Below are 27,297 nucleotides of genomic sequence, written 5' to 3'. Positions count from 1 at the left end.
AAAAATTTTCACGATGAAGGAAATTCTTCAATAACCGCTGCCACTTAAAATAGTTCATCCAGCTCAATCCCCTTTGATGCGATCTCATGGACCATAATATTGAACTCATTTGTTTGTTGAGCTACAAATTTATCATATGTCATTTGGTATTTAAAATACTGGCCCACAGTGTATTTTTTCATGCTCGCTTCTTCTGCATTATATTTCTTTTCCCAGGCGGACCATATTTCAACAAAATGTTACATAATCGCAAAATACATTGTATAATTGGTTTAATAATCCACTAAGAGGGTAATTGTTATAGAGGTAGTCATCTTCGTCCCACTTTATTTTTATTTTTACGTACAACTGTTTACTCCACTTCATGAAGATCGGATGACCTTTTTTTGTTTAATTACATAGGCCACGTGTAGAGCAGTGAGGTTGATAAACATTTTTTGCCTCCATCTTTAATAGTGTTGCCTGTCAAATATTTCCTGTCTAATTGACTTAGACTCATTCGAGGGATTCCCTGTATCGATAGGGGCCATAATATCTTAAAATGTTGAATAAAAGTACGAGAAATCATCTCAATTGAAAAAAATAGAAATTTGTAACCTTACACCAGATCAATGGATTTGCTGAAGGAATAAGATTTGAATTTCTTCTAGGGCAAGGCATGAACGTGATTACTTTCTTTAAGGTAGTTGACCCCTTGGCTTTCTCAATAGGTGCAATAGGCTCTTGATGCGCTACCTCTAAGATAAAATGCCCAACCTGGCATGCACAAGTCATGGATAAACTGAACACCCCACACCAAAGATTGTCACGTATGCCTAATGAAAAGAACATGGAGAGAACTATTTTATAAAGAAAAGTAGAATTGCAGAGCTGAATCTATGTTGAAATGTCTCAAGCTATGCCATTTTATAGACTTTGAAAAAGATCCATTTCACAAAGGACGCCTGACCGTTTCTAGCTTGCAATTATGGGCCGGCCTTTATACATTTCTTTAAGTTGGAAACAATCTGTATGGGCCTCATCAAAGCACAGGAGAGAAATGGTAAGAAATGTCTAAAATATTGATGATATTTCAAAAGATTTTGAATTTGGAAAAAAAAAGAAAAAAAAAAAGAGAAGAAAGTCAAAGCAAATATCTCAAGACCCCTATACCCACTCCCTGCACGCCAGTACATGGGCACACATCCCTGGTTAAAGGTTTCTGGGCCAGATTTCCTTACCAAGCGGGGTTGCACAGGCACACTGGCTTGGGCATATCTTAGCACATACACAACTAGTATGTAAGTGGACTATTATATGTGCACTTTCTTTTCCCCATTGCTATCCAGTGTGAGTCTAACTTTTTGCAGAAAGAAATAAAACTTTTACACAAAAGACAAAACCTCAAAGATTCTTCTTCCTCTTTTTTTCCTTTCTAATTTTATTTTATTTAAAATATCTTTAACACCATGCCATTAATTAAGGTATAATAACATTAAATTTTCAGGACACAACCTCAACAACAACACCCATATATGAGCTACTACAACTGATTTTGTGAGAAGTCCAAGCACATTTCGTTGGGAACATGAACTCCCCATACCTTCTCAAATCTATGGATTAGTCAAAGCTGGTACATATACAAGTTAATTCAAACCAAGCATGATGGTCTCTTGATTAAGAGACTTGAACTAATCCGCCAATGCAAGTATCAATGGGTCTAATATCAAGATCTCACTCCCATGAATATTAATATTCCTATGTAGGGTAAGGCACAAACAAGCCAACTTGCCACGGAACTCAATAGTGGAGACCTTCCATCTCGATTCATCATCGATTCCCACAAGCACAATGACTACATAAGAATAACAATGCATGTTTGTCCTACAACTTACTAAGTTGTCTTGGAATAACAGGTATTGAGATTCATGTGACACAATTCTCATTTGATCCGTTGTCATTGTGCCCAATCTCAAGTTCTTGAGAACAACTAGAGCAATACCTCTGCTTTTAACATATACATATAACTTAAGATATACCACACATTAGTTATAGCATTAATAGTATGTCCACATAGAACCCATACTCACTACGATTTGCAGATAACATTATCAAATCAACAATTAAGATTAACAAAATTGGCCTTGAAGGATACACAACACCAATAGAGAGTATCACCATCTACACTTGCCATAGGTGCATTAGATGCAAACAAATAGTTAAGCATGCTATACATTGGATAGGACCCTACCCTGGAGAATCATAGTGCACTGAGAATCCTAACTATTGTATGGCCTCTACAATCCATCGTAGAGTATGCTTACTCTATAAGGATCGGGCACATAGCCCACCATAGTGTGTGCATGATGTCCAACCCGTCTAGCAAGGTTGTGCCACCTTGAGAACTCGATACCATACAGATCAAGTTAATCCAACCGTTATGTGAGCCACCTCTTGAATTGGAAGGATTCTGGGTGGTGGCTCACCTAATGATTCAAAAAGCCTGATCTTTGGGCCATCGCAGAGGGCACACTGAATGCACCGGTTAGATGGCGTATACACAAGATGGTGGGTCCCTCATGGTTAATAATGTATAAGCAGGTGAATAAGTAGATGAATGATGTTTTATGTGAAGGCAAATCCCTGGTAGATCAAGTGTCGGTTTAGACACACTTCTATAAAAAAGAGGTTTTCACTATTGCTTTTCAATCTACTCGCCATTTTAGTTCTAATTTGCTGAGCCAAGATGCACATGTTTTCAAAAGTGCACCCAAACGTACAATGCAAACTGGGATTTGGCTCAAAATTTATTTAAACATCAAAGACCCTTTTTGAAGGCAAGCCCATGATAGGGATTTGAAGAGGAACCTACCTCCTATTGCTCCTTTGGGGACTCTTAGGAAGATAAATGATTAACAGAAAGGTCAACATCATAGTTCTATAGATGATCCAATTTTATTTTATTTTTTTCACAAAGAATCATCTAATCCAATTGTTAGTATGGTTCACTTGGAGTGCATTTGGGGTATGACCCACTTATGGTAGGGTTTGCCTAATGATCAATGTTCTCTAGTCTCTCCCTGTTAATGGTAGATCCATGAATTTTGAAAATCTATGAACTCATGGCTAATCAAGTTGGGTTTGGGCCCAACATGGCTAATTTTGATGGCCTTTAACCCAAATCTCTACCATATATATAATGTGAGTAGTGCTTGGCCAATTTTAACCCTGCAATTAGTCATGGAGAGGAGCGTGAACAAGTAGTTTTGGAATGCCCATGACCAGCTTTTTTTGTCTTTTGAATTCTTTTATGCGAGCGCCTGCCCTGGCTTCTCATTTTCATTGTTTGTAGCTCGCATGAAAGCCTTGTATTAAGGAGACCGTGCAACAAAGGTTATATGACATTTATACCATAAATCTATTGTGCTAGCACATGCTCAGCTCAAAAAGAGGTATATCTAAAATTCAAGAAGGTCAGAAAAAGTGAAATGCTCACCCACCATTGAAACCATTATAGGTGCCCTTCTCTCTTTTTCTGTGTAAGTAGAGCACGTTTTCCCCAATCTCTCCTTCTCCTTCTCCTTCACTCTCCTCTTCTTCTTCTTCTTCTTTTTTTTTTTCCACACGCATAAGCACCCCACACACATGCTCACACCGTAGTGGGATTTCAATACCTATGGGTACTCGAACCCTTGACCTGGTGTTGAAACCCTCGTGAGTCTACCACCGAGCAACAATAAGGACCCCTCCCACTCTCTTCAAGTACGTAGCACATCCTATACTCCTAGGAATACTTTAGTAGGAATATTTATTTTCACTGTTGTGGGTACACTCATCGATATGAAAGGTGCATTGCAGCTTGGGAGAGGGGAAGTAGTCTTGGGGGAGGGGAAGTAGTCTACGAGAAGAGGGAGAGAGGAGGAAAAGTGGGTGTTTTTTTTTTTCTCCATTAAATGCTCAACAATTTAAATTTAGTGTAACTTTAATTTAAGAGGCATTTAAATTAAGGCCCATAATTTAGACAGTATTTTGAATTGATCACATGCCACATGTACAATTTCTTAGAGCCTGAATATCAACCACCCCACTCTGCTGAGTATTGTGGAAGGTACGTCTCCCAATGGGAGTGTATCAGCATACAGCTTCACCTTTTAAATTACCTAAATGCTCTCCATTTTAGTTAAAAACCTTCCCCACGTCTTTTAATAGCACCTAGTTTCAGCAATTAAAAAAAAACTAAGTCCTGTTTAAAAACAAGAACGATAAAGCGGATGTGTTAAGGAGGGCTAAATCTCTAGTCATAGACTAGGTTTCGGTTACAAATAAATCGTTTCCTTTTCCATTGGGTTTGCAGTAGTTGGTCTTTTGCTCTTCTATTCTTTTGTATATTTGGCCTTCTAATGAAATTATCATATTTCAAAAAAGAAAAAAGAAAAAGGAGGCAGCTATGATACCCGAGAGTCATTTTTAATGAAATTATCATCTTTTAAAAAAGAAAAAAAGAAAAAAAGAAAAAGAAAAAAGGAGGCAGCTATGATACCTGAGAGTCTCTTCTCCAAGCACAGGAAATGGCCCACTGGGGATAGGTCATGCCCTGAATATCAGGCTGATCAAATGATCCCAACAGCTTGATTGGAAGAGGCCCACTTGGAAGCAGTTGTCTTTCTTCCTCAATTCAAGCGGATAGGGTTGTTCAACCAGACAGATTTTACTGAGGTCCATCCATAGGAGGCCCTTTGGGTAGTAGGGCAGATCTTGTTTGATTGACCCTTCTAATACATCACATCAAAAACCCATGTAGATTACATCACTGGAAATTGATTTAGTGACTATGCATTAGGCCGTGTACATATTTCATGGTCTCGCATGAAAAAAATCACACTAGCCAGGTGATCCTAGCCATCTGATCAATCACTGACAAAAGTGGGCAGTCTAGATCATTTGCAGAAAATAGGTCCAATCAGCAATTTGTGCCATCTATTTGTTGGTGATTTACCATGGATCGATTATAGTGCAAAAGCATAACTTACATCAGACAATCCTGGCCATCCCATCCTTGGCTTGGAAAACAGATGGCTATGAAAAAGAAGGTTAAAACTTATGGATGGATTTAATTCTCCAATCAGTGTGACTAAGGAGCAGATCAGGCCGAAAGATTGGAATATACAAGTGATCCAATGTAACTAGGAGTGTTATAACTTATAGTGCTCAGCAATGGATGGCTTCTCTTTACATCTCATGAAAGAAAACAATATTAAATAAATTGCAAGACTTTGCATTGCCAATACTGTTAATTAAACACAAGATGTTTGCTAATGCCACACACATGTACAGCCCAGCCCAGCCCATCAACATGCCATGCCAGCACAAATGCGGCAAACATATAACCATCCACTTGGTTGGCCCTGCCTGGTGGGATGCCTGGAAATCAGGATGGTTCATTCACATCCCCTGATCTGTTTTCCATTTGGGCAAGAGCATCTACAGGGTGGGACAGACCTGATGGATGGCTCAGATGGTGCATGGAATCACAAACCTCCCAGCTTTTGTACCTTGCTCTGTCATAAATCCCCAAATTCTTCCTCGGGCCTCTTTAACCTGCAACAAGAAACACATGAAATTTCAGAAAATTACCTCTCTAACATAGAAAATAAGAAACAAACAAGACTTTCAATTTACTAGTTTTAGAGAATGGAGCTTCGTAAACATTAACAATTTATTTACCAAGATAAGCGCGTATCGCTTGGGGCACAAAACCATTCAGTTTCCTTATTAGTATACATCAGCTCTCTGACCATCCTCTTCTTGATAGTATACCTTTCTCAACACATCGGTGACTGACAATGCATGCAACGGCTATGCCACCAACTCTCTTGATACACAACTAGACATCGACTACACATCGGTTCTTGAATCTTGTATAAAAGAATGATGTAAATGAATGGGCCAGGTCCAAATCTGGGGCTGATTGGAATTGTTTACAGAGGAAAGATCTAAATGTTTACAGTGTTCACATATACTATAACAGACACCAGCAAGCTCTGGTTGCACAAACTGTAAGCTCAAAGATTCGCTGACTTTCACGGTTGCGATATCCGCAGCTTTCCATGCAATGGGTCCTTAAGCAAGGTCTTATGAGTCCTCAGCGCCATCTTCTTCATCTGTGCCGTCACTGCTTCTATCATCAATGCTATTATCATCGACATTGCTAACCATGTTACTTGCAGCAATTGAATCGCTTGGTAGAGCTACGTCCATCCAACTGATATCTTCACCTAGTAGAACCCCAGGATCCTCAACCCAATCTCTGGCATTGGAATTCATTCCCTCCAAACATATTGGATCGTATCCACCTCTCATCAGTGCTTTATTTCCCAATGGCACTGTTTGCCTAATAGCATTCATGAGAAAGCTGTGTTAAAATAATAAATGAGAAATGTGTAGGCCACTCTTTGACTCTCCCCACATCCCCACAATCTGGTGTGTGTCTATGATCGAAGCCCTTTATCTGGCAGACCACAGGCCCTGCTTGGAATGTGCTATGACCTAAACATCAGGCTGATCTGGACATTGCATGCACACATGTTTATGAAAAATGGATGGTTAAAAAGTGATAAATGTCCATATTCAGTGTATGCAGATTGCCCACAAGACAACCAGACTGGCCTTGATTATCAGGGCACAAAAAAACCAAGTGGCACCAACCTGATGAGCAGCCCAGATCTACCACATTGGCATGGGTGGGGAGAGGAGGATTTTGATCCCTGCTCCCATAAGTGGCCATAGCACATCTCCTGCAATATTGTAAAGGTTATGGTTGATGGGCATTAGAAATACATACAATTTACAGCAAACTTACCTCTGTTGAAGCCGCAAGTTATGGTGGATAAAGATGAGGTCTTTCAACCTTTCATCCTCCAATCTATTTCTCTTATTTGAATGGACATGATCAGCTATGCTGTGATTCCTCTCACATCTGGTTCTGCTACATGTTTGGCTTAAGATTCTAATGGCAAAGCGTTGAAGATCTGGGCAGTCTGATGCGTACAGCGACCACCATGTAGCTGTAGGAAAGCACATGAATTATGGGTAAATGGAATGCAATAAAATAAGAATTCAAAACATCTCCTACTGGCAAACCTGATTTGAATTCAGGTTGGGTTCAGATTGAGCAAATATGGGTCGGATTAGATTGGGTTGGGAATAATCAGATTATCTGGGTTGAGTTGGGTCTTGGGGTTGGGTAGGGCTTGGGATGACCCTTGACCCAACCCACCCAAGTTGCACCCCTAAAACGAGACCACTTTCCATTTGGAACTGGTCTGATATAATGTCTTCATTCTGCTAAATGCAGGGTTTCCACACTTCCTAAAAAAAGCATTATTTTAAATCAAAATGGGTGCAGGTTTGTTTCCATAGGGCAAAATCTTCATTTGTGGCTTTCTCCAAACAAAGCCTAAAGTTCAAATGGAATCTCACCTGGAGATAGTGAATCTCGACCCCGTACTGCCACAGGGCGGCTGAAATCCCCCACAGCCTGCTCATAGTAAGACAGATAGCTCGTAATCCTTTCTTGAACAGCTAGATCAGGCTCCAAGGTCTCAATGCAATCGAGCAAGCCTTTCTGGATCCTTTTATTACTATTGGAGAAGCTTGGATTGTAAAATATGGACGGGTTAAGATAGTAAGCAGCTGCGTGAAGGGGGCTATGGAGTTGCTTTTCCCATATATGATCAATGACCTCCAAGTATGGCAAATAATCAATTTCCTTATTGTTGAATGCTACAATGATGCCTTTCTTTGCCTTCTCCATCGCATCATATATGTAACCCATAGAAGGTCTCTCCTCACTATCTGCAAAGTGTAAGACTGTAATGACGGGTTTGCCAACTTTCAGGATTTTGGCACACGACGACCAGAACAGTGGGTCCAACACGACCTCTGTCACCTTTATCCCTGACCTTTGTTTAGAGAAATCCGACTGCACCCAAGTGGTACTCGTGAACATCTGATGTAAGGGTTCTTTCAAAGATACGATGCTTTGCAATGTTAAGAAGTCAGTTGCGGACTTTGTCATGGCGGGCCGAACAATGTCTCTTCCGCCTGTTCTTTTCCTCATCAAATCCAGAACCCATGCATGGTTATATATGAATCTACTGATTCTTTTCGCCTTTGCCAAGATCTCTTTCACTTCACCCAACTTGCCAAATTCCTCGAGCATTAGATCGATGCAATGAGCTGCACATGTGCTCCAAAAAAAGGTCTTGTACTTGTTCAGCAACAATTTTCCCGCTGATTGAAAACTAGCTGAACCATCTGTCAAGAAATGAACAATATTCTTGGGGCCAACCACTTGGACGATACTATCAAACAGATTCATCAAGGCTTCTGGATTTTTAGAAATATCAGAAGCATCTACTGACTTGAGGAACGTGGTACCCTTTGGACAATAAACGAAAAAATTTATAACAGTACGGTCGCTTTTGTCTATCCACCTATCGGCCATGACTGAACACCCAGTGACTTCCCACGACTTTCTTAGTTCTTGATATAACTCTCCTGCTTCACGGACACTCTTGTCCAACAATTTCCCCCGTAGAGCATGATAAGAGGGCATTTTATAGCCAGGGCCAACTGCAGCAATGGCATCAGCCATTGGCTGAAAATATAACGATTTTGCTGCACCGAATGGTATGCCGGCATCATACATGAACTTCGCAACAGCCATATCTGCTTGGTCCATGCTTTCTTGGGAAGCAAAAGTGAGGTGCAAACTGGGTTGAGAAACAGGTGTTGCTGGTGCAGTCAACAAATTCCTAGTTCTCTTTCGTTGACCTGAGGATCCTCCATCCTCTGACTTCCGCCTTCTTCTACGACCATTGCTAAGTGCAGAAGTTGCATTAGGGCTCCTTTTCAAGTCATCATGACAGCCCACTTCCATCCCTTCCTGAGAGAGACCATTACCAGTTTCCAATTCTTTCCGCTTCTTTAGTCTTTCCAAAACTTTAAATCCTAAATGTTGTTGCATGTGCCCTCTCACGTCTTCAGGTACTTTCTCGCATGGGGCTATATTTCCCCTTTCCCCTGCCAAATGCTGTTTTAGTCGGGAAATCCCACCCCCTAATATTACCTTGTGACAATATCTGCACTTGATTTTCTGCCGATCCCCTTCTACCATTGTGCCATGAGCCCATCCAGGATCTGTTGCTTTCGGAGGTACCAAACCCTTCAACAAAAAGCACATTGAAAAAATAAAAATAAAAAAATCACCAATATAGAATAGTTAAAACACATATATAATAAAGAAAAAAACAAATGACAATCAAGCACTGGAGAGTTGAAGCTACCAAAGCAAAGAACATGATTAGAAATGTGGTAATAACCATACCTGCTCATCCTTGGATGGAACACTTGAGAAAGCATGATAGCACTCCTGAGTACCCGCCACAAATTGTTGATGGTCTGGTTTAGGTTCTGGACACCAAATCAGTCACAAATAAGGGAAAATCAGCTGAAGAGGAAAACAGGGGTGAATTTTCACCCATTATAACAGTTGTATAAAGAAACTTCCATAAGTATTTCTGAAACCACCCTTGGAGAAATTGTTATAAACATCAGATCCTCTCTAGATTCTGGAGAAGTTGGAGGAAGAGGTTTCCTTAGTGAGAAATAAACAGTAGTTCAATCACAACACCACCAACTACAACAAATAAATAAGTAGACAGAAATAACTCTCTTCATATAATTGGCTTTGTTCTGCCAAAGCAACCAGTTTCGAGTATCCATGCTCTATCTAAGACCCTGCGAGTCAACCTAAGTAACAAAAGGATACTAAAATCTGGTTGAACCAAAACAACCCTTCAAATGTTTTAGTTTGTCCATGTTCACCATGTGATAGAAGATCTACCTTGGTGCATTGCACACCTTGGCTGGTGGGAATCTTGTAATATGGGGGGAAAAGAAAACAATTGCGGCATCGATTGCTGAATTTGAAACCGGTGAAGCATAAACATGTCAGCTCTCAGATTGAAGAAGCTAAAATGAGTTTCTGTGAGCATGGTCCTATGGAGAGGAAATGTGACAAACAAGTTGCATTCACTTCTCATTCAACCTAATCTTTCACAAGAGGGGAAATTAGATCGCCAATTTCGCCAGGAGAAGATTACTGCTAAAGAATTTCCAACCCTTACATCAGGTCCATAGAGCTCATTCCGTTGTTCGCAGAGGTCTCACCAAAGAATAATATTTGACATATTGTGGACAAGCTGGGCATGATGGACGTCTATGTGCAGCAATTTGAGTGATTTTATGGTCAATAATTCTTCTTAATGTTCACAGTTTCAAGTTTCCCCGAGAATAAACCGAAAGCTTTATTAGGTCATCCAAGAAGATATGATGGATCGAACACCATAAATTTATTGTCCACTTTCCCCTCCACAATATGGATAAATTTATCTGATATGGGAAACACACAACTTAACAAGCTGCAAGAAACGCCTCCAATTGAAAAGCACACAGTCACCTCCAATTGAGAACAGGCCATTAAAACTGCATACAATCACTTAGCCATCACACTATAGCTCTACAATACACCCAATGCCCAAGCCAGTAACACGTCTAGCACAGAACTCTTCAGAGCAGCCTAACAATACTATGCTTCCTCTTTATATCTAATGTCAAAAGAGGAAAGCATCATCACCACACAATACAACATCCAATGCAAACAAACAACATGTCCCACGTAGATCTAGTTTTTTTTTTTTTTTTGAAAGATGAAGATTTTATTAGTGAAAGCTGAAGCCAAAAGAATTACAAATCAGTTCCAAGAAGAAGGGAAAACTTTTGCCTAGAACCTTTAAGACTAAAACCACCCTATTATATTCGATATCTCGCTAATAAACACCCTCCATACAAGCCCACTACGGTTCTTAAAACTTTGGCCATTCCTTTCTTCCCAAGGGAACCATATGCCGGCCAACAAGAACAGCCTCCAAATGGTGCTCCCTATTTACCCACTTCTCCCCTGTGCCAAGCCTGAAAGAACTTCATTGAACCAAGCATTACCTATGATACCCCAAACAAAGCAAAAAGGCTATCCCAAAACTCCTTGACAAAAAGGCAAGGGATGAAGAGATGATCAACTGACTTCTCACTTTCCATAAACAGCGCCACCACCATCCAATGACGAATATTGTCCACTGTTGGCACCTTGTTACTTCCCATTAACGACGCCAAGATTGCTACCTTGGGCAGGGCACCATAAAGTCACACAAGCTATATAGGATGAACCTGACCCTCCAATGAGGCCCAACGATTTATAAAGAGATTTGACCGTGTACTGACCAGATTTCTCCTTGATCCATACCATGGTGTCTCTATCCCCCACAGATAATCTCACGTTGTGAAGCATCTCTATTAATTTAATGAACTATTCCAATTCTTCACTCGACATATTCCTCCGACAAGGTGGAGCCCAAACCACCTCACACCTAGAAAGGAGTAACAATGTGCAACTGAGATGTTCACTTCCGCTGAGATTCTAGCTAACCTTGGAAAAATGTCCAGCAATGCCTTGTCGCCCAACCAGATATCCTCCTAGAAAAGAACCCTTTAACCATTTTCAAATGAGAAACTCACCCCTTCCAAAAACTTCTGCCTCAAACTAGTCACTGACTTCTGATGAATTATAAAGAGATTAGACCATGAATTGACCGGATTTCTCCTTGACCCATATCATGGTGTCTCTATCCTCTACCAATGATCTCACATTGTGAAGCATCTCTAGTAATTTAACAAAGTCATCCAATTCTTCATTCGACATATTCCTCCGACATGGTGGGGCCAAAACCACCTCACCTAAAAAGGAGTAACAACGCACAACTGAGAAGTTCACTTCCATTGAGATTCAAGCTAACCTCGGAAAAATGTCCAGGAACGCCTTGTCGCCCAACTAGATATCCTCCCAGAAGCGAACCCTTCAATAATTTCCCAATGAGAAACCCACCCCTTCCATAAACTTCTGCATCAAACTAGCCACTGACTTCACAAATGGGAGGCTTATATAAATCGGAATCCCTTGTCCACAACCCCCCTCCTGCACCCCATATTTTTTAGTTATGATCTCTTTCCAAGGATAGCCTTCATCCGAGCCAAACCTCATAGCCATTTTCCTAGGAATGCGGAATTCATTGCCTCCAATCTTCTTAAACCTATACCCCCATCTTCTTACGGTTTGCACACCTCTTCCCATTTCATAAGGTGGAATTTGCGCATATTTGAAGCTCCTTGCCACAAGAAATCACTCCTAAGCCTTTCTAGCTAACTCAAAATTGCTTTTGAGCATTAAAAAAGAAAAAAAAGAAAAAGAAAAAAGAGAGACATGAAATAGACCGGAAGATTGGACATTGCTGCCTTTACCAACATTAGCCTTCCTCCCAAAGAAAGGTGCCTACTCTTCCATCTTTAAAAGGTTCCTTTTGTATTGGTGCCTGACTGATTTCCTAATGCATAGTGGTAAACCGAGGTAGGAAGAAGGAAAGGAACCCGAACAGAAACTGAAGATACTTGTCAACCTGCTCACCTCCTCTTTAAAAGACACACCCTTAATAACTTGCTCTTGCTGATATTCACCTTTTTACCAAATACTGCCTCGAAGTATGTAATAATTTCCCTCATATTATCCACTTCATCTGTATGAAAGAAGAGGATCGTGTCCTATGCAAACTAAAGATGAAATGCTTGGAAATTTGACTTGTCTACCTTGAAGCAATCTACAAGCCCCTTAACTACACCTTTCTCTATCATTTTTCTTAACGCCTCCCCCACCACCATAAATAAATACAAAGAAAGCAAGTCTCCTAGATGCAAGCCCCTAGATGTAGAAAAGAAGCCTTTTGGGAATCTGTTTACCAAGACTGAGAAATTAGCTAATTTTATGCAATTTTGGACCCAATTTCTCCATTTCTTCCAGCACCTTAACCGACCCAACATATAGTCCAAAAATTGTCAATCCGCATGATCATATGCCTTTTCTATATCTAACTTACAAATCACCCTCTTTTGCCCTTACTGTGGCGAGAGTCTATACATTCACGAGCAATTAGGGCGCTATTGATGGGGACATCACGCGCACACGCACGCCTAGAGGTGGGCAACTTGGGCCCGATCTGGTGGATCCGACCCGACCAGACCCAACTCGGTACCGTTCCGAACAGAACCAACGGTCTGATTGGACCTGATCGATTCTGATCGTCCAGATTCGATGTTATTTCGAGTCAAGTTCGGATAACACTGTATCCGAACAGATCTGGTCTGATTACCCGGACCGAATGGGTCCGAATTGACTCGAACAGACCCGACCCGGAATACAGTAGTAAATCTCTCAAAAAGAAATAAAGAGAGGGAGCTATTTGATACTCTGACACATTATGATGGTTGATATGCAGGTGTCCAGGAAGTGTACAGTGGCATATACAAAGTCAATCTAACCGTTCGAATTCTAGAACCTATTGCAGATAGGTTGTCAGGAAAAAAATAACTTCATTTAAAAATTATAACTTCTGATTAGTGGTCATTCACTCATTTGTACGTTAGATAGGAGGCGTTTCCTGTTTTCCATTCAGATCACAAATTAATTTAAATAAATAGCTGAAATTTTAAGTTAAGATCCATCTAAATTAGAGCCAATATTTGAATGGCTTGATTTTATTTAACTATATAACACTTGTGTAATTTATTAGTGTCTGCGTATCAATGATCACACTCCGCCAGAGTATCGAAGTGCTCCTTTTTTGAGAAAAATGGGGGATTGACAGAGCTGCTGTAGTTACATGTCGTGAGAAGACAAGCACTGATGCTCCTCGAGCTCCGAGTTGTACGAACGGTTCAAAGGATGTCAAAGTTACATGGGCCCCACAGTGATGTATTTATTATATCTACACCGTTCATATACTTTTAGAGATTATTATAGGACATTATCGAAAAAATGAATCATATCAAAAGATCATCTCGACCACACCAAAAATAGCAGTAGAGAATGATTTTCGCCGTTAAACAATTCGTGTTGTCTACTTGATAGTTAGATTTGTCTTATTTTTCGTCTCAAGCCTTAATACGAGGTCACCAAATGGATGGACGGTTTGGATATAACACATACCCCATGATTAAACCCACACAACTCACTAATATATATAAAAACCAAAACTATGCATGTGCTTGCCTGAGAAGCAAGTCTTGCCGTGCACGTAAAGTAATTAACGTCCAGTGAAAATAGGAATATGCACGTGAAATGCTCTTTCAGAGCCATGTGGGGCCCACCTTGATGTATATGTTTTATCTAAGCCGTTCATCCATTTTGATATATCAATTTAGGCCTTGAGTTAAAAAATAACATATATTAAAGGTTGAAGTGGACCACATTATATGAAAAGTTAAATTATATTCACATAAATCCTAATCGTACCCAACTCGATCCGACTCGGTTTCTCTGACCGAGTCGGACTCGGTTCGGGTCAGGCGAATCATGTATTGGATCTGTTCAGGTCAGGTGACCCGGATTTGATTCTGGATCTGATCGGGTTTGGGTCAAACCATTACCATTTCGGATCTGATCGGGTTGAACCCAATCCACTCTGATCTGGACCGATCCCCACCTCTACGCACGCCCCCCATGCATGTACGCAAGGAGCAGGAAGGCCTAACCATCGATCTAGATCGATAACAACATCCATGGAGGGCCTCTTAGTTAGAGGGATGTGCTATGGTTCCTTGGAGTAGACCTGATCATCATGTGGATCTCACAATTGGACCTCATGATCATGACCCACTACCCTAGATAATCTAAGACTATGAATTTTGGTTATTATCGTTATAAGGAACATCATGACCGATTTTGATTACATTGATTAGTTGTTATTTTTTGTTACTTCGTCTCTAAGTAATAGTGTGCGCACATGGCGCAACTTTTGGGGATTAGGGTTTTCTTATAAATGGGCAACCCCATGTAGGTTTTTTCTCATTGAAGATTATGAACAAAATTTTGCGTTTTCCTGTTTCTCTAATTCTTTAAGCTGAGGAAATCTAATTGGGTGCGAAACCCTCCCTTCTTCGAAGGACTAACTACCGTGGTGCGAAGCCACACCCACCCCAAATCGCCCCCACCTCCTACCCTCAATATGCATCATCTCCCCACAGCCATCCAATATTCAAAGCCACCCCCTTTTGCAGCTAATCCTACCTCTACAACAGATTTGCAAAATCAGGCCCTTCAGGATGACTGAAACTTCGGCAAAGCACCGTGCACAGATCGGACACCCGATTAGCCTGAAATTTGGTGTGGGTGACCTATCCCTGGCCGACCACACCCTAGGTGGCCAATCCAGGATTCATGGGCCCCACACACGTGCGGGCAGGAACCCATGCACGTGCGCCTGGGCCAGATTGTTGTACACACGTGTGGACTATTTTTAGGTTCTTCTCTCCTCTAATCCTCTCCTCTCTCACCTTATATCCCTTCCCTAACCCTAGATAATCCTAAATTCCAAGTTTTATTTCACTTTTGCAAACCCTAGGCTTTCCCGAATTGAAACATGGTGAATCCCTTGGATTGGGGAATAATTCTTTGCAAGAGCGGATGAATCTACTCTCCTTGAAGCATTGTTTGGTCTATAATTTTTAATTGATCCAGCCCTAACATGTGTAGGCTTGGACCCTCGTAGATTCCCCTTGTTGAATGCTTGATCTTATGTGGGTTGTAGAATTTTTGTGATTGTTTCTAAATTGGTATGATCTAAACCCTGAAATCTTGCATATCATATTTAACTTTCATGTCCTGCATCAAATTTGGTATCAAAGCCTAGGTTTTTCATAGGGGAATGCATTACATGTTTAGGGTTTAGTCTATTCACATTTATTTTGCATCAAGTCTCATCATATAGGGCTGTTTAGGACCCATCATTTACAACATGGACTGCTGAATTTTCTGTTATCAGAAAATCCCCATTTTTCATGGCTGAATTTTCTATTAACAAACTATTTGGGCAGTCATGTTGCTGGAATTTTAGCAGCGTTGTGTAGTTTCCTTCATATGCAGTCCTATAGGATCATTTAGTCCCATTTAGACGCATATAGTTGCATTAGAGGATCTTTGAGTGAGTGGTTGTATGCCCACGCGTACTGGTCGTGGTTTTGTTTGCACCCTACACTAAGCATGGAGCAATTGCAAGAATCCGTGAACGACTTAACCCGATAGTTTGAGTCTTTGGGTAGGCGCTTGGAACAACGTATTGACCAACGCTTGGATCAGCTTAATGTGCGTGTTACCCAACTAGAGACCACCATTGAGGAAGATGCACAATCGCAAGCAGGTGATTAAGAGGATAGACAAAGGAATGGAGGGGGCCAAAGAAACGGTCACGGGCGTACACCTGTGCACCCACCCCACGAGGGACATCAAGATCATTATGACCTAGATGCGTAACTCCTCAAGGGAGTTAGAGTAGATGCCCCTACGTTTGATGGCCACTTGTATCCTAAAGCTTTTCTAGATTGGCTGGCGGATATGGACTACTATTTTGAGTGATATGACATGTCGGATGCTCGTCGAGTCCGATTCACCAAGATGAAACTTGTGGGCCAAGCAAAGAGGTTTTGGGCTACTGTTGAGCGAAAGAAAGAAAGGTCAGGGAGCCCCCAATAGTCCAAAGGGAAGAAATAAAAGAAACTCTTAAGAAAAAGTACCTCCCATTCTCTTATCACTTTAGGTTAGTTGAGGAATGGCAGTCTCTTCGACAAGGTTCTATGAGTGTGATGGAATACATCGAGAAGTTCGAAGAGTACTTGACCCGGTGTGAAGTTGATGAGGATCCTATACTCACTCTTGCTCGATTTAAGACGGGCCTCCGTTCTAACATTAGGAGAGAGTTGCTCGCCAAGGACATAGACACTCTTGAACAGATGTATCAAGTAGTGTTGGAGGTTGAGCAATACCTCAAAGCATTTATGGGAAGACGGTTTGAGTTTACGATTCTGGCGCTAAGGCCAACCCTTTTGGGGCTAAGCCCGGCACTGGATATCAAAACAAATCTTCCAATAATTCTCAGTCTAGGCCTAATGATGATAAAGGTAAAGGAATTGTCGGGTCTAGCTTGCACAGAAGTGATGCAACTAGGTGTTTTAGATGTTAGGGGTTTGGTAACTTTGCCTACCAGTGTGGCACGAAAGAGGGCACCAAGGTGCTCCTTCTTAATGGGCAAGTAGAAGTAGTGCCCCCGGAAAGTGACGGTGAGGAGGAAGAGTATAAGCCAGCAGAGACCCCCTAGTGATGAGGAAGAGAGAGCGCAAGAGTCTGCGACCCTAGCAGTTGTGCGTTGTGCCTTTGCCCAAGCAAAGAATACTGACGATTGGTGCCGCAACACGATCTTCTATACCTATGCAAAATGTGATGATAAGAGTTGCAAGATGATCGTGTATAGTGGTACTTGCGCCAATGTGGCATCAACTGACACTGTGAGCCGTTTGGGCTTGAAGCTTGAAGCCCATCCCCAACCCTATAGAGTGTCTTGGGTTGATGAAACTTCCATTCCAGTCTCGCATCGTTGTCTTGTTCCTATTCACTTTGTATCATATAAAGACGCACTTTGGTGTGATGTTGTTCCTATGGATGTTGGCCATATTATTTTAGGTAGGCCCCGACTTTATGACAGAGATGTCACCATTTTTTGTCGTTCAAATGTGTGTACATTCTGGTTTGAGGGCAAGAAAGTCAAGCTAAATTCACTTCCACCCAAGAACACGACTGGAAAGGATATCACGAAGAGTGGTGTGAACAGCTCGAAGGAATTGAAGGAATCGAAGTCCAAGTCTAAGCCTCTCCATATTCTAAATGCCAAAGACTTTGAGTGAGAGACTGAGTCGGACTCGATGGTGTACGCCCTTGTGGTTAAAGAGTGCACTAGAGGCTAGTGTAGAGTTACCCACTGAGGCCATTTCGGTAGTGAATGAGTTTCATGATGTCTCTTCTGAGGATCTACCGAATGAGCTTCCCCCCATAAGGGATGTACAACATACCATTGATTTAGTCCCTAGGGCGACTCTACCAAACCTCCCTCATTACAGAATGAACCCAAAGAAGCATGCAGAGTTAAAAAGACAGATTGATGAGCTTCTAGAAAAGGGTTTCATTCAAGAGAGCATGAGCCCGTGTGTCGTGCCCGCCCTTCTTACACCTAAGAAGGGTGGCACATGAAGGATGTGTGTTGATAGTGGGGGCATCAACAAAATCACAATCAAGTATCGGTTTCCCATACCGCATCTTGATGACATGTTGGATATGATGGCCAATGCTGCTATCTTCTCAAAAATTGACCTCAAAAGTGGTTATCACCAAATCCGTGTACGCCTTGGTGATGAGTGGAAGACGGCCTTCAAGACGAAGGATGGGCTATATGAGTGGCTAGTCATGCCTTTTGGGCTGACTAATGCCCAAAGTACTTTCATGCGTGTGATGACCCAAGTGTTGAGGCACTTCATGGGGAAGTTCTTGGTTGTCTACTTTGATGATATCTTGATTTATAGCATGACCAAGGAACAACACCTCAACCATTTGAGGCAGGTTTGTGGGATCCTTAGAGCCGAGAAATTATACGCCAACCTAAAGAAGTGTGCGTTTATGTCTAGTAGTGTTATCTTCTTAGGTTTTGTTGTATCAGCTGAGGGTGTGTCGGCGGATCCCGAGAAGGTCAAAGCCATTGTCAATTGGCCTGAACCCTGTGATATTCACAAGGTGCGCAGCTTTCACGGCTTGGCCACCTTCTATAGGCGGTTCATTCGAAGCTTCAGTTCCATTATGGCTCCCATCACGGATTGCATAAAAAAGGAGAGTTTCAATGGACGAAGGCAACCTTGAAAGCCTTCAAGGAAATAAAGGTTAGGATGACTGAAGCTCCAGTCACGCGACTTCCGCATTTTTCGAAAGTTTTTGAAGTCGCATGGGACGCGTTAGCAGTCGGCATAAGAGGTGTACTTAGTCAGGAAGGGCACCTTGTCGCCTTTTTTTAGTGAGATACTAAACGAGGTGAAGTAAAAATACTCCACCTATGATAGAATTCTACGCGGTAGTGCAATCACTGCGCCACTGGCGTCATTATCTATTGCCGCAAGAATTCGTCTTGTTCTCAGATCAAGAGGCCTTGAGATATCTGAACTCTCAAAAAAATTAAACCCTAGGCACGCAAGTGGGTTCAATACCTTCAAGAGTACACTTTTGTGCTTAAGTACAAGGCTGGTGTAGAGAATAAGTCATCGACGCGTTGAGCCATCAAGTCGCGTTACTCAATTTCATGAGTGTCGAAGTCACGAGCCTCAAGCGTGTCAGGGAGGATTATTCTGAGTGCCCAGATTTTGGAGTTGTGTACGCATTGTTGTTAGAGAGTCCGTCAAGAGCTAGCAGTGAGTACTTGATTTTAGACGAATATTTGTTTAGGAGTGATCGCTTATGCATACTGCGCACCTCCCTCCGCGATTTTCTTGTCTGGGAGTTACATTTAGGAGGGGTCGCGGGTCATTTTGGTCAAGACAAGACCATTGCCCTAGTGGAGGATAGATTCTATTGGCTAAGCCTCAAGCGAGACATGGTCAAAATTATAGGCAGTGTTCGAATTGTCGGTATCGTTACAAGTTTCGCTGGCTGGAGATAAAGATATAATATCGTTATCGCCGATAATATCGCCGATAACCGGAAATGCAGGGAAAAGGAGGGAAACATGGAGAAAATGGTGGAATTTTTTAGTGAAACTTCAGGACATGCCTAAATACACATATTTACATATTCAGGAATGAAAAAATTGCAAAAAGAATGCATTAAATTAGAAGTTTCCATTTAATGGGGGCCAAAAGGCATGCGTTGTCATAAGAAATCACTCAAATAGTAACCAAAATGAGTTTATATAATACAAATGCAACTGGCATACAATAATTAAGACATGTAAAAGCAAATGAACTCAAAGATGTCAAATCAAAGATGGATTAGATTATTCAATCAGTGTGATATTTGATAGTCTGGCTATGTATGACACTTGATACCTAGCATTTGAAAATGGTGCATGTGGCAAATTCTAATATAATCTAAACCGTGTTTTCGCTTCATCAAGATCTGTGTGACCTAATCAAGAGGTTGGATGGCAAAAAAAATAAAAATAAAAAAACCATTATAATGGCCCTATGAAGTTTTTAATGGTGGACATTTAATCAACACTGTTTCCCTTAGTGTGGTCCACCTTAGATGCAGTCATGTAGATCTATCTCATTTTGGACTCATGCCTTAAAATTATCTATCAAAATAAATGGACGACATTGATAAAATATTTATCATTATGATGGCCTTACATAACATCGACCCATCAATCCACCGATATAAATAAGTGATATGTGGTGCCATATAAATTAGTACGCTTATCGTACTAAGTCAATTGTGTGGGGCCCATTGTGATTTATGTATTTTATCCACCCCATCCATCCATTTTACAAGATAATTTTAAGGCTTGATCCCAAAGATGAAGCATATCCAATGCTCAAATGGACCACACCACATGAAACTATGTGAATTGAACATGCCTACCATTGAAAAATCATTAGGGGTCACAAAAGTTTTGGATCCATGTCATTTTTGTATTTTACCTTCATCCATCTCCGTGTGATCTTATGAACAACTTGGATGACAAATAATCACCACTGTGGGCCATAGCGCCTAGGAAGGTTTCAACAGCAGGAATCATTGTCCCCACTGCCTTGGCAGTGTGGTCCACCCTAACTTTGGATCTGCCTCATTTTTGGGTTCACTACCTAAAATGATCTCGCTAATTGGATGGACCATGTGGATATAAAACATACATCGTGGTGGGGTCCACATAACTTGGTGACATCCAGACGCCACTGAAGTTGGCACCCGCACACGAGGCTAAAAGGAAGCAGATTTCGTACCAAGTAACTCCTAGGCTAAGCGTACTGAGTGAACTTTGTGGGGTCCACCGTGATTTATGTATTTTATCCACTCCGTCCATCCATTTTAGTAGATAATTTTTGGGCTTGAGCCTAAAAATTAAGTATATCCAAACTTCAAGTGGAACACATAATGGGAAACAGTGAATTGAACATCTACCGTTGAAAATTTCTTGGAGGCCACAGAAGTTTTGGATTAAGCTTGTATTTGTGTTTTCTCTTCATCCATGTCTGTGTTCTATTATGAATGGGTTGGATGAGAAATAAACATCACTGAGGGCCCAAGAAATGTTTCAACGGTGGAAGTTATTATTCTAACTGTTTCTAATGGTATGGTCTACTTGATCTTTGGGTATGGTTAAATTTTGGTCTCAACCCCTAAAATCAGATGGAAAAACGGATGGACGGCGTGGATAGACTAGATACATTGATGGTGGGCCTAACAGATTTTACTCAGTAAGATAAAAGCGTACTGAGTAACCAGTACGCAATCTGATTTCCCGGACGTGAATTAGATACTGATCAGTTGAGTAGCGAGACTGGCTACACGTCACCAAGTTCTGTGGACCCCACTATGATGTACGTGTTGTATCCACAATGTCCATTCATTTGGAGATATTATTTTAAGGCATTACCTAGAGAACGAGGCAGATCCAAAGCTTTAGTGGACCCCACCACAAAAAACAGCAGGAAGATTGATGTACACCGTTGAAACCTTCCCAAGGCCCACCATGATGTTTTATCGAAATCTAACCTGTTCAAAAGTTAACAAAAACATTAAAGAAGGGAAAACACAAATATCAGCTTGATCGAAAACTTTTGTGGCCTTTAGAAGTTTTTAATGGAGGTGTCACTCTCCCCACTGTTTTCTATGGTGGGGTCCACTGGAGATTTGGATGTGACTCATTCTCTAGATCTTATGCTAAAATGATCTCTCCAGATGGATGGACGGCGTGGATGCAAAACATACACCATGGTGGGGCCCATAGAACTTGGTGACGTCACTTCAGTAGAGTCTCGCTACTCAACCTGTCAATAGCCGATCCGCGCCCGTAAAAACCCATTGCGTTGTTTTTGAAACGAAAGAGGGTTTCGGAAGAGAACCCTCGAAACCCTAAAATTCCGAAAGAAAGTCTCTCCAAATCCCCTAATCTTCATCAGATTCTTCGCCGAAATCATCTTTAGGTTTTGAATTTTTGAGTATTCGAAGAAAAAAAGTGGAAAGTAGAGATTGGATGGCACTTACGGCACACCGATCAATCACTTGGCCCACCGCAATTTCCGTTCACCCATCCTCTTCTACGATTGGCCCTCCTCTTCTACAGACTACAGGTATGGTAATCCGCAAGTTTCCCCATTTTTTTCCTTTTTTTGGGATATTTTCCGTATTTACGCAATGCTCCAATGTTATCGGTCCTTTATCGTTGAAAATGGGTTGTTTGTTACAGTTATCCCTCGATATTTCGCTGACAACTGGACTTTTCACAAAAAATCGATAAAATCGCCTAAAAATCGGCGATATTCAGAAGAGAAACGAAAAAAGGGAGTTTCGGTGTCGGAACTCTAGCGATACCGAAATTATCGGCGATAATTCGATAATATCACCGATATTTAAAAACTGATTATAGGGCAATGTCGTACTTGTCAACTGGCAAAGCAGAAAAAGCAAAATACTGGCCTGAACCCTGTGATATTCACAAGGTGCGCAGCTTTCACGGCTTGGCCACCTTCTATAGGCGGTTCATTCGAGGCTTCAGTTCCATTATGGCTCCCATCACGGATTGGATAAAAAAGGAGAGTTTCAGTGGACGAAGGCAGCCTTGAAAGCCTTCAAGGAAATAAAGGTTAGGATGACCGAAGCTCCAGTCACGCGACTTCCGGATTTTTCGAAAGTTTTTGAAGTCGCATGGGACGCGTTAGCAGTCGGCATAAGAGGTGTACTTAGTCAGGAAGGGCACCTTGTTGTCTTTTTTTAGTGAGATACTAAACGAGGTGAAGTAAAAATACTCCACCTATGACAGAATTCTACGCGGTAGTGCAATCACTGCGCCACTGGCGTCATTATCTATTGCCGCAAGAATTCGTCTTGTTCTCGGATCACGAGGCCTTGAGATATCTGAACTCTCAAAAAAATTAAACCCTAGGCACGCAAGTGGGTTCAATACCTTCAAGAGTACACTTTTGTGCTTAAGTACAAGGCTGGTGTAGAGAATAAGTCTATCGACGCGTTGAGCCGTCAAGTCGCGTTACTCAATTCCATGAGTGTCGAAGTCACGGGCCTCAAGCGTGTCAGGGAGGATTATTTTGAGTGCCCAGATTTTGGAGTTGTGTACGCATTGTTGTTAGAGAGTCCGTCAAGAGCTAGCAGTGAGTACTTGATTTTAGACGAATATTTGTTTAGGAGTGATCGCTTATGCATACTGCGCACCTCCCTCCACGATTTTCTTGTCTGGGAGTTACATTCAGGAGGGCTCGTGGGTCATTTTGGTCAAGACAAGACCATTCCCTAGTGGAGGATAGATTCTATTGGCCAAGCCTCAAGCGAGACATCGTCAAAATTATAGGCAGTGTTCGAATTGTCGGTATCGTTACAAGTTTCGCTGGCTGGAGATAAAGATATAATATCGTTATCGCCGATAATATCGCCGATAACCGGAAATGCAGGGAAAAGGAGGGAAACATGGAGAAAATTGTGGAATTTTTTAGTGAAACTTCAGGACATGCCTAAATACACATATTTACATATTCAGGAATGAAAAAATTACAAAAAGAATGCATTAAATTAGAAGTTTCCATTTAATGGGGGCCAAAAGGCATGCGTTGTCGTAAGAAATCACTCAAATAGTAACCAAAATGAGTTTATATAATACAAATGCAACTGGCATACAATAATTAAGACATGTAAAAGCAAATGAACTCAAAGATGTCAAATCAAAGATGGATTAGATTATTCAATCAGTGTGATATTTGATAGTCTGGCTATGTATGACACTTGATACCTAGCATTTGAAAATGGTACATGTGGCAAATTCTAATATAATCTAAACCGTGTTTTCGCTTCATCAAGATCTGTGTGACCTAATCAAGAGGTTGGATGGCAAAAAAATAAAAATAAAAAAACCATTATAATGGCCCTATGAAGTTTTTAATGGTGGACATTTAATCAACACTGTTTCCCTTAGTGTGGTCCACCTTAGATGCAGTCATGTAGATCTATCTCATTTTGGACTCATGCCTTAAAATTATCTATCAAAATAAATGGACGACATTGATAAAATATTTATCATTATGATGGCCCCACATAACATCGACCCATCAATCCACCGATATAAATAAGTGACATGTGGTGCCATATAAATTAGTACGCTTATCGTACTAAGTCAATTGTGTGGGGCCCATTGTGATTTATGTATTTTATCCACCCCATCCATCCATTTTACAAGATAATTTTAAGGCTTGATCCCAAAGATGAAGCATATCCAATGCTCAAATGGACCACACCACATGAAACTATGTGAATTGAACATGCCTACCATTGAAAAATCATTAGGGGTCACAAAAGTTTTGGATCCATGTCATTTTTGTATTTTACCTTCATCCATCTCCGTGTGATCTTATGAACAACTTAGATGACAAATAAACACCACTGTGGGCCATAGCGCCTAGGAAGGTTTCAACGGTAGGAATCATTGTCCCCACTGCCTTGGCGGTGTGGTCCACCCTAACTTTGGATCTGCCTCATTTTTGGGTTCACTACCTAAAATGATCTCGCTAATTGGATGGACCATGTGGATATAACACATACATCGTGGTGGGGTCCACATAACTTGGTGACATCCAGACGCCACTGAAGTTGGCACCCGCACACGGCTAAAAGGAAGTAGATTGCGTACCAAGTAACTCCTAGGCTAAGCGTACTGAGTGAACTTTGTGGGGTCCACCGTGATTTATATATTTTATCCACTCCGTCCATCCATTTTAGTAGATAATTTTTGGGCTTGAGCCTAAAAATTAAGTATATCCAAACTTCACGTGGAACACACAATGGGAAACAGTGAATTGAACATCTACCGTTGAAAATTTCTTAGAGGCCACAAAAGTTTTGGATTAAGCTTGTATTTGTGTTTTCTCTTCATCCATGTCTGTGTTATATTATGAACGGGTTGGATGAGAAATAAACATCACTGTGGGCCCAAGAAATGTTTCAACGGTGGAAGTTATTATTCCAACTGTTTCCAATGGTATGGTCTACTTGATCTTTGGGTATGGTTAAATTTTGGTCTCAACCCCTAAAATAAGATGGAAAAACGGATGGACGGTGTGGATAGACTAGATACATTGACGGTGGGCCTAACAGATTTTACTCAGTAAGATAAGAGCGTACTGAGTAACCAGTACGCAATCTGATTTCCCGGACGCGAATTAGATACTGATCGGTTGAGTAGCGAGACTGGCTACACGTCACCAAGTTCTGTGGACCCCACTATGATGTACGTGTTGTATCCACAACCTCCATTCATTTGGAGATATTATTTTAAGGCATTACCTAGAGAACGAGGCAGATCCAAAGCTTTAGTGGACCCCACCACAAAAAACAGCAAGAAGATTGATGTACACCGTTGAAACCTTCCCAAGGCCCACCATGATGTTTTATCGAAATCTAACCTGTTCAAAAATTAACACAAACATTAAAGAAGGGAAAACACAAATATCAGGTTGATCGAAAACTTGTGTGGCCTTTAAAAGTTTTTAATGGAGGTGTCACTCTCCCCACTGTTTTCTATGGTGGGGTCCACTGGAGATTTGGATGTGACTCATTCTCTAGATCTTATGCTAAAATGATCTCTCCAGATGGATGGACGGCGTGGATGCAAAACATACATCATGGTGGGGCCCACAGAACTTGGTGACTTCACTTCAGTAGAGTCTCGCTACTCAACCTGTCAATAGCCGATCCGCGCCCATAAAAACCCATTGCGCTGTTTTTTAAACGAAAGAGGGTTTCGGAAGAGAACCCTCGAAACCCTAAAATTCCGAAAGAAAGTCTCTCCAAATCCCCTAATCTTCATCAGATTCTTCGCCGAAATCATCTTAGGTTTTGAATTTTTGAGTATTCGAAGAAAAAAAGTGGAAAGTAGAGATTGGATGGCATTTACGGCACACCGATCAATCAATTGGCCCACCGCAATTTCCGTTCACCCATCCTCTTCTACAGACTACAGGTATGGTAATCCGCAAGTTTCCCCATTTTTTTCCTTTTTTTGGGATATTTTCCGTATTTACGCAATGCTCCAATGTTATCGATCCTTGATCGTTGAAAATGGGTTGTTTGTTACAGTTATCCCTCGATTTTTCGCTGACAATTGGACTTTTCACAAAAAATCGATAAAATCGCCGAAAAATCGGCGATATTCGGAAGAGAAACGAAAAAAGGGAGTTTCGGTGTCGGAACTCCAGCGATACCGAAATTATCGGCGATAATTCGATAATATCGCCGATAATTTAAACACTGATTATAGGGCAATGTCGTACTTGTCAACTGGCAAAGCAGAAAAAGCAAAATACAGGACTATACACACCTTTGCCAGTTCCATTCATTCCTTGGCAGGACATCAACATGGACTTAGTGCTTGGGGTCCCCAAGACTATTCGGAAACACGATTCCATATTTGTTGTCGTAGACCGTTTTTCTAAAATGGCCCACATCATTCATTGTTCTAAGACCTTTGATGTATCTCATGTTGCCAAGTTGTTCTTTAGTAAGGTCATCAAACTTCACGGGTTACCAAAAACCATAGTGTCTGACCGTGACGTGCGATTCATGAGTTATTTTTGGAAGACACTATGGCATATGATAAATACTAGGCTCCAATTTTCTTCTGCCTACCACCCTCAGACCGATGGTTAAACTGAGGTGGTCAATAAGAGCCTAGGGAGTTTGCTCAGATGTTTAGTGGGGAAGCACACCAAGAAGTGGGACACTGCACTACCTATAGCCGAGTTTGCATTTAATAGTTCTGTCAATAGGTCCACAGGTTTAAGTCCTTTTGAAATCGTTACTAGTTATAAACTTATGAAGCCTATTGATCTTGTCCCTATGTCATGTCCCATAGGCCATCAGAGTCTGCAGTCCTTTGCACATCACATTCATTCATTGCATCAAAAAATCAGGTGAAAGATCACTACTAGTAATGAACATTACAAACTTTATGCAGACCAGCATAAATGTTTCAAGGAATTCAATGTAGGGGACTGTGATGGTCCGCATCAGGCCAGAGCGATACCCTCGGGGAGCCGTTCGTAAATTACACGCACATAGCGTTG

At 41.2% G+C, this 27,297-nt stretch overlaps 1 protein-coding gene across 9 annotated transcripts in view; it reads right to left on the bottom strand.

Annotated features, from left to right (window-relative positions):
- Window positions 1-5,912: 5,912 nt before the first annotated feature.
- The window catches only part of LOC131233916 (uncharacterized), a 72,051-nt gene continuing 50,666 nt past the window's right edge, over window positions 5,913-27,297 (bottom strand). For 8 of the 9 annotated variants that reach the window (XM_058230765.1, XM_058230766.1, XM_058230769.1 and 5 more), the window contains 4 exons: window positions 9,368-9,453; window positions 7,459-9,205; window positions 6,839-7,043; window positions 5,913-6,370 (listed from right to left, as the gene is read on the bottom strand). In XM_058230765.1, coding sequence (XP_058086748.1) covers window positions 6,112-6,370; window positions 6,839-7,043; window positions 7,459-9,205; window positions 9,368-9,453 — 2,297 coding nt within the window. In that variant the 3' untranslated portion in view covers window positions 5,913-6,111. Of the gene's footprint in view, window positions 6,371-6,684; window positions 6,774-6,838; window positions 7,044-7,458; window positions 9,206-9,367; window positions 9,454-27,297 lie in introns of all 9 variants that reach the window. The other variant, XM_058230774.1, reaches the window with a different exon arrangement.

The sequence above is a fragment of the Magnolia sinica genome, chromosome 18 (assembly GCF_029962835.1).
Source record: "Magnolia sinica isolate HGM2019 chromosome 18, MsV1, whole genome shotgun sequence".
NCBI lineage: Eukaryota > Viridiplantae > Streptophyta > Magnoliopsida > Magnoliales > Magnoliaceae > Magnolia > Magnolia sinica.
The sequence above is the reverse complement of the archived record's forward strand: the minus strand, read 5'-3'. Positions and strand labels throughout refer to the sequence as shown.